Source organism: Echinops telfairi, unplaced genomic scaffold (assembly GCF_000313985.2).
Source record: "Echinops telfairi isolate 266 unplaced genomic scaffold, ASM31398v2 ScPeMD7_655;HRSCAF=1070, whole genome shotgun sequence".
Classification (NCBI taxonomy): Eukaryota; Metazoa; Chordata; class Mammalia; order Afrosoricida; family Tenrecidae; genus Echinops; species Echinops telfairi.
In genome coordinates, this window is record NW_022104553.1 from 26,200,862 (window position 1) to 26,207,987 (window position 7,126).

Here is a 7,126-nt window from a genome sequence, read left to right on the forward strand (position 1 = left end):
CACTCTCTCCTCCTCCCCCTTCATCTGCTCCTGTGTGCTCTGATCAGATATGTCCCTCTCCCAGAGCTGCAGATTCAGTGCCATCCTCTGAAATAAATTCTGGGTTGAGGGCCAGTTGTGCACGTAGTTGGTATTGGGGCCGACCCCTCAGACCTTTCCGCTGTTTCCCCTCTTTTTCTTTTTAAAAACATTTTATTGGGAGCTCTTACAGATATTATGACAATCCATAGTTCCATTAGATCAAGCATCATTGTACAATTGCTGCTGTTATCATTTTCTTTCTTCTTGAAGTCTTTGAGATCAGCTCCCTTTTATCCCCTCCCTCCTCAACCCTGCCACCACCCCCTCACTCCCCAACCCTCCTTATTCTTTTAAAAAAGTTTTTTCCCTCCTTATTCTATTTTTTCCCCCTCCTTATTCTTTTTAAATGTTCATCTGCACAACAGCTTATTTTAAGCACTGGGAGTAATGTTAACTGAGTCCATAGGTATAAAAAAATTAGACGGAGCAAGCTTGTAATATTTATTCACTTCATAAAACTTGTTATCCTTTTGATGAAAGACATTTTTATTCCCTTGCATTCATAAACAAATAGATAATATCAAGAGGAAAAGTGCCAAAGAACTAGAGGGTGACACGCTGTCACTCGTTTCAGCTTTGGGTGACGCCCCAACTTCCCAAGAGGTATTAGGAGTGAATTATGCAATTCCCGACAGTGCTGAAAGAGCTAAAAAATATTGTCAGAACAATTGCTGTAAGTTTAACCGCAACTAATTAAAAGTTTCACTTTCAAGTGAAAAGAGGTGTTTTAGAGAGGAACATAGTATGTTCAGAGAAGAGAGGTCACTTGTTTCTAACACATCAAACACAATGACTATTGTCTGACTGTTCTAGCTCTAAAGGATTGGGATCCCACTCCGACAGTGAAAAGATGGTTAAGAATAAACCACACAGCGTATGATGCTTGGATAACAGTGAAGAATATTGCCAGGGAAGATGCCAATCAAGAAGCAGTATGGAACTATCTTAAGTAACAGTTTTATTTTGGGGGGAGGGGGCTCAGGTTTTATTCAATATTTTTTCAAATTTTCTTATAACACAGTCTAGATTTGTGTCCTTCTTTCATTGTTCTTATGTAAGTCTTAACTGCATGAAATAATAAACTACCTTTCGGTATATCTTTTTTTATACTTAAAATGGTCGTTAGGACAGCGGACTGTTTTTAAGTTATTTGAATGCCCTCACTGTAAGAGGCAAGGACCTGTTTTTCTCCTCAAGCCTCCAAGCACAGTCCATCCTGCACCTTGATCTTTTCGCCACCAAAACAAACTTTTTTTCCATTAGACTAGTGGTTCTCAACCTGTGGGTGGCAACCCCTTTGGGGGCTGAAGGACCCTTTCAGAGGGGTCGTCTAAGACCATTGGAAAACACATATTTCTGATAGTCTTAGGAACCGAGACATGGCTCTATGGCAACCTTTGCACTTCGGTTGGCTTCTCAGGCACACTGTTGCAAAATGTAGCAATGTAGTTTACTGTTGTTATATTAAGACTGTTAGCCATGCTACACCATGCTTCAAGACAAAATTTCATTGATTTGTAATTAGAAATAAATATTTCACAATATATAATTACATATTGTCTTTGTGATGAATCATTATGTTCCATTTTTAACAAGGAAAATATCAGATATTTACATGATGATTTGTAACAGTAGCAAAATGACAATTATGAAGTGGCAACGAAATAACTTTACGGTTGGCCCAACTGGGTTGGGAGTCACCACAGAATGAGAAATTGTATGACAGGGTCGCAGCATTAGGAAAGTTTAGAACCACCACTGCATTAGACTGATTTGTACAGTATCTGGCAAATAGTAGATGGTCAATAAATGGAGTTATTTAGCCTACAAGAGTCCAGGACAAGGAGGCGCTTTATAAATGTATGTATGACTCTCTGGTGCGGCGAAGCCGTTTATTACCGGCCGGCCACGAAGGAGTTTCTAATTTCCCTGTTTACTCTCTCCCAGGCGCGATTTTCTACGCGGATTCCTATTTAAGGAGTACGATCGATTCTCTCGGCTCTCCTCCTTCCGGTTATGGTTCTCGGTGCTCAGCGATCCTCAGTGGTGCCTTGGCACCGCCCACGTCGTGGGAGCCCGCCTTCTCACTGCTTCGCGCAGTATCTTTACTGGTTCTGCCCCAGGAGAGAGACGGACAGCGCCAGCCAATGGGATCGCAAGGAAGCTAGTGCGGACGTTTCCCCCTCCTCCTAGAGCCCAGCCTCCTGCTGAATATTCATGAGAAGGCGGATCGACGCCCTGCACGCCTTAGCCGGCGCCATGAAGTGAGAGGGGGCTGAGGCCTTAGCTCTTGAACTCCTAAAAGATGGGTCGGGGGGGACGGGTGGGCTTCTCCGGGCAAGAGGGTGCCGGGGAAGTGGAATGGGACAGCCTCGAGGGTCGGCGGGGCGGTAACGGGGAGAATCGGGGGGAAATTCGGAGGCGCCTTGGGAACTGGCGGGTTTGCGTGGGTACCGAGGACGGGTGCTTGGGGTCTGGGCATCGGAGGTCGAGGGGGGCAGTAACGCAGCGCCCTGACCGCCAGGCTCAACGTGGACGGACTACTGGTCTACTTCCCCTACGACTACATCTACCCGGAGCAGTTCTCTTACATGCTGGAGCTCAAACGCACGCTGGATGCCAAGGTGGGTGGACGTGCCAGCTGGCCCGCGGGGCCACCGCACTGGGGTCTCGGACTAAGATCGCCAGGACCCCAGAAGTTTAGAAAGCGGAGGCCCTTGGGAATCTGGGACCCCCCCCCCCAAATCTCCTGCCCTCTAAAATAATACCAGTTAATAGTAACCCCCCCCAAACCTACTGCCATTGACTTGATTCCCACCCATAAGGACTGCAGACAGCAGCGGACAGCCTCTCCCGCTGTCATCTCCCTCAGAGTGACCATAGCTTATTATGGCAGACCTGCCAACCCATTGGGGAGGGATATAGTGACTTGACCTGGGTTGGAATCCCAGTTCGAATTTTCTCCTCCATAAAGGAGGCATAGGAATAGCACCAGGCAAGGCTCATGGTTAACTTGCTTGGCTCCTAACCCAGAGATCAGAGGTTCAGGTCCACGCAGAGGTGTCTTGGAAGAAAAGGCCTGGCCGTCTACTTCCGAGAACATCTGTCGTGGAAAACCACAGGGGTTCTAATGTGAATATGATTGCCGTAACTTCATTTGAGGACAACTGGTTTTTTTTTGGGGGGGGCTACTTTTATTTATTTATTTTTATTAGGGGCTCATCCATCTCTTATCACAATCCATACATCAATTGTGTAAAGCACATTTGTACATTCATTGCCCGAGGACAACTGGTTTTAATAGTACTTCTAGTTTCTTGGGAGGGTTGAGTGATTAAACCTTGTAAGGCAAGAGTGGGGTTTGAGGACATTCGCCAATGTCTGGAGACAGTTGTGTGTATGTATGTGTTGCTACAAGTTTCTTTCTTTCTTTTTTTGCTACAAGTTTCTAATGGATGCCATTAAACATATGCCAGAGCAGCTAGCCTACAGCTAAGAATTACCCAGCCCCAAATGTCTATAGAGCATGCTATGAGGCACTTAGAATAGTCCCAGGAATCAAGTCAGTGCTATGGCAGAGTGCTAAGTTAGCAGAAAATGGGCTCGCTGTATTATCAGATGGTTACAAGTGGGCTATTGACCACAAGGTCAGCAGTTTGAAACTACCAGCTGCTCCTTGGGAGAAAGATGAGGCTTCTAGTCCTGTAAGAGGTACAGTTTCAGAAACCCACTGGAGCAGTTCTAGTCTGTCTTAGAGGGTCTCCATGAGTCAGAAACAATTTGATGTCAGCACATTTTTTTTTTTAATGTTTGTGCTCACAATTTCTCCTTAACCCTGTGAGCAGTGTTATATGAAAAACCGTTCTATTAGGCCCATCTTAGAGATGAAGGGAGGAGCCCTGGTGGCATAGTGGTTAAGCGTTGGACAATCATTTGAAAGGTCAGCAGTTTGAAACCACTAACTACTCCTTGGGTGAAAGATGAGGCTTTCTACTCCCTTTAGGGGTTACAGTCTCGGAAACCCACAGGGGCAGTTGTACCCTGTCCTACAGGGTCGTTATGAGTCAGAATGGACTTGATGGCAGTGAGAAATGAGCGAGGAACCCAGGGGGCATGATGGGTTATGCATTGGGCTGCTACCCACAAGGTCAGCAGTTCAAACCTACTAGCCGCTGCTCGGGAATAAAATGAGGCTCTGTTTACTGTAAAGATTTACAGTCTGGGAAACCCTAAGGAGCTGTTCAAGTCTTGTCCTGTAGGGTTGCTATGTGTTTGGACCGAGTCCATGGCCGTGGGTTTGGTTGGTTTAGAGAGGCTAATACTGAGGGTCATAGAAGGGGAAGACAGGTATTTAATAATCCTCAATAAAGAGGTGGCAGAAGTGGGATTCAATATCCCTCCCTGCTGGGGCCCCAAACTACTCACTGCTGTGTGGATGGCAGTCTTCTGGGGCAAGGGAAGGGGGGAACGTCCCAAGATTTCAGGTCCTCAAAGACTCAGAGTCTGTGACTTGTGTCTCCCGCCCCCATCACACAGGGTCACGGAGTCTTGGAGATGCCCTCGGGCACTGGGAAGACAGTGTCCCTGCTGTCTCTGATCATGGCGTATCAGCGGGTGAGTGACCCTCTGGGTCTCAGTGTGGAGTGGCCCCGGGGAGGGGCCCGGGCTGGGATTGAGCCTGCTTTGTCACCGGCAGGCATACCCACTGGAGGTGACTAAACTCATCTACTGCTCGAGGACTGTGCCCGAGATTGAGAAGGTGAGCCGCCACCGGTGTGGCTTCATGTCCTAGCATGGCCGTGACAGAAATACACCTCACAGTTCTTGAGGCTAAAGACTCAAGTTAGGAGCTTGACCAATCTGGTCCCTCCCATGAGCCCCTTGCGTAGTTCTGGTGGCTTGTGTATCTTTCCTTGTGAGTGAATCTCACTGGTTGTCTGTCTTACTGTGGGTGCGTGCACAGTAAGGGCCTGTGTGTGTTACCCTGTCTATCCCAGTTCGTTGCTAACCCAGAGGTGGTTAGATAGATGGAGGCGCCCCCTTACACAGGGAGGACCTCAACGCAGCCATCATATTACTTTAGACTATGTTATGGAAGGGCATTACACGGCATCCTGAACTCCTGGGGGCTGGGGGAGGGGCCTGGCAGAGGCCGGAGCTTCTTCACTTCTTCACAGCCATGTGTCCCCCCCACTTCTTCCCCCCCACCCCGTTCATGGAGCAGGTGATTGAAGAACTCCGCAAGCTGCTCAACTTCTACGAGAAACAGGAAGGCCAGAAGCCACCCTTCTTGGGACTGGCTCTGAGCTCCCGCAAGAACCTGTGCATTCACCCCGAGGTGAGTGCCCAGTCTCCACCTGGCCCTTCCACCCCCAGCGTTCAGAAAAGGCGAGCCCTTCCCACCGGAAACCCCAGGCCCCCAGACCTGGGGTGGGTGGGTGAGGCCTGACCCATCATGCCTTTCTCCCTCATCACACTCCACCTCCACGTCCTGCTGGGCACCCTTCCTCCAGGGAGCCCTCCTGGCTTTCCCCAGCCAAGGTGAGGTTGAAAGGGCAGCCCCCGGGGTCCCCCAGGCTTGGTTTCTTGGCTCCGAAACCTACTCGCCTTGAGTTTTGTTTGTTTTTAATACAACTGTGTTGAGTTTTTACAGGCGCCTTGGTTGCATGGGAGGTTACACCTTGGGCTGTTAACCGCAAGGCCGGCAGTTTGAAACCACCAGCCGCTCTGGGGGAGAAAGACGAGACTTTCTATGCCCGTAAAGAGTTAGAGCCTTAGAAATCCACGGGCCAGGTCTGCCCTACCCTATAGGGCCCTAGGGGTCACAGTGGACTTGATGGCAGTGAGTTTGGTTAATTTGGGGAGTGGGTTTTGGCGACAGTTTACAAGTGACAGTGTGACAAGCTCCACCCTGTCCTCGGCTCAGGCCTGTGTCAACGTCGAGCACAGTGAGTCTGCTTTGCTTTAACTCGGCCTACTTTCCAGGGCTCTCGATGCCTACCCCCTGGCCTTCTCACCTTTGCCATAAGGAGCTGTGAACTTGTAAATTGTTGTTGTTGGCAAAACAAAACAAAAACATGTCCTGCCAGCCAGTTGATTCCGACTCATAGAGACCCTGTAGGACAGGGTAGAGCTGCCTTTGTGGGTTTCCGAGACTGTAACACATTATGTGGAGTAGAGAACCTCAGTGGAGTGCCTGTGGATTCGAACTGCTGACCTTGGGGTTAGCAGCCCAGTGTGGTAACCTGCTTGGCCGACAGGGCCTGTTTTGGATGGCAGCTCACTGAAAGTCTAAGCAGGCACAGGTTTCAGGGCGCTCTGTCAGAGTGTTACTGAGAGGAGAATAACAGAGCCTTGAACCCGTTTAATTCTTCCCTGGCGTCCAAATTCTAAGCTCTCCGGGCCACCGTCCCCAAAACAGGTGACGCCGCTGCGCTTTGGGAAGGACGTGGACGGGAAGTGTCACAGCCTCACGGCCTCATACGTACGGCTGCAGCACCAGCAGGACCCCAGCCTGCCCAGCTGCCGCTTCTACGAGGTGCCCGGGCAGGAGGGCAAGGCATGGGGGTGCGGCCCGGGAACACCCGACTGCCAGTTTCCTTGACCCTGGGACCCCCCCTCACCCCCACCCCAGGAATTTGATGCCCATGGGCGGCAGGTGCCCCTCCCTGCCGGCATCTACAACCTGGATGACCTGAAGACCCTGGGGCGGCGGCAAGGCTGGTGCCCGTACTTTCTTGCGCGGTACTCGGTGAGACGGGTTGCAATGGGGGTGGGGGCGCTGCCTGCCCACCTCTCTGTCTGCCCATGCCTCGCCTCTGTCCCTGCGATGTAAGTGAGGGGCGGTGCTAGCGGCCAGCTGGGGTAACCGCGCCAGCCTGGCCCCCCAGATCCTGCATGCCAACGTGGTGGTGTACAGCTATCACTACCTCCTGGACCCTAAGATAGCCGACCTGGTGTCCAAGGAGCTGGCCCGCAAGGCCGTGGTGGTCTTCGACGAGGCCCACAACATTGGTGAGCCGGGGCGCTGGGGTGGCCAGGGGCC

General features: G+C 50.4%; 1 protein-coding gene across 1 annotated transcript in view; it reads left to right on the plus strand.

Annotated features, from left to right (window-relative positions):
- The first annotated feature begins 2,328 nt into the window (after window positions 1-2,328).
- ERCC2 (ERCC excision repair 2, TFIIH core complex helicase subunit) overlaps window positions 2,329-7,126 on the plus strand; it is a 16,629-nt gene continuing 11,831 nt past the window's right edge. The window contains exons 1-8 of the mRNA XM_045292673.1: window positions 2,329-2,345; window positions 2,606-2,705; window positions 4,618-4,695; window positions 4,778-4,840; window positions 5,306-5,419; window positions 6,503-6,619; window positions 6,716-6,832; window positions 6,972-7,099. Of these exons, the coding sequence (XP_045148608.1) occupies window positions 2,341-2,345; window positions 2,606-2,705; window positions 4,618-4,695; window positions 4,778-4,840; window positions 5,306-5,419; window positions 6,503-6,619; window positions 6,716-6,832; window positions 6,972-7,099 (722 nt within the window). The 5' untranslated portion in view covers window positions 2,329-2,340. The remainder of the gene's footprint in view (window positions 2,346-2,605; window positions 2,706-4,617; window positions 4,696-4,777; window positions 4,841-5,305; window positions 5,420-6,502; window positions 6,620-6,715; window positions 6,833-6,971; window positions 7,100-7,126) is intronic.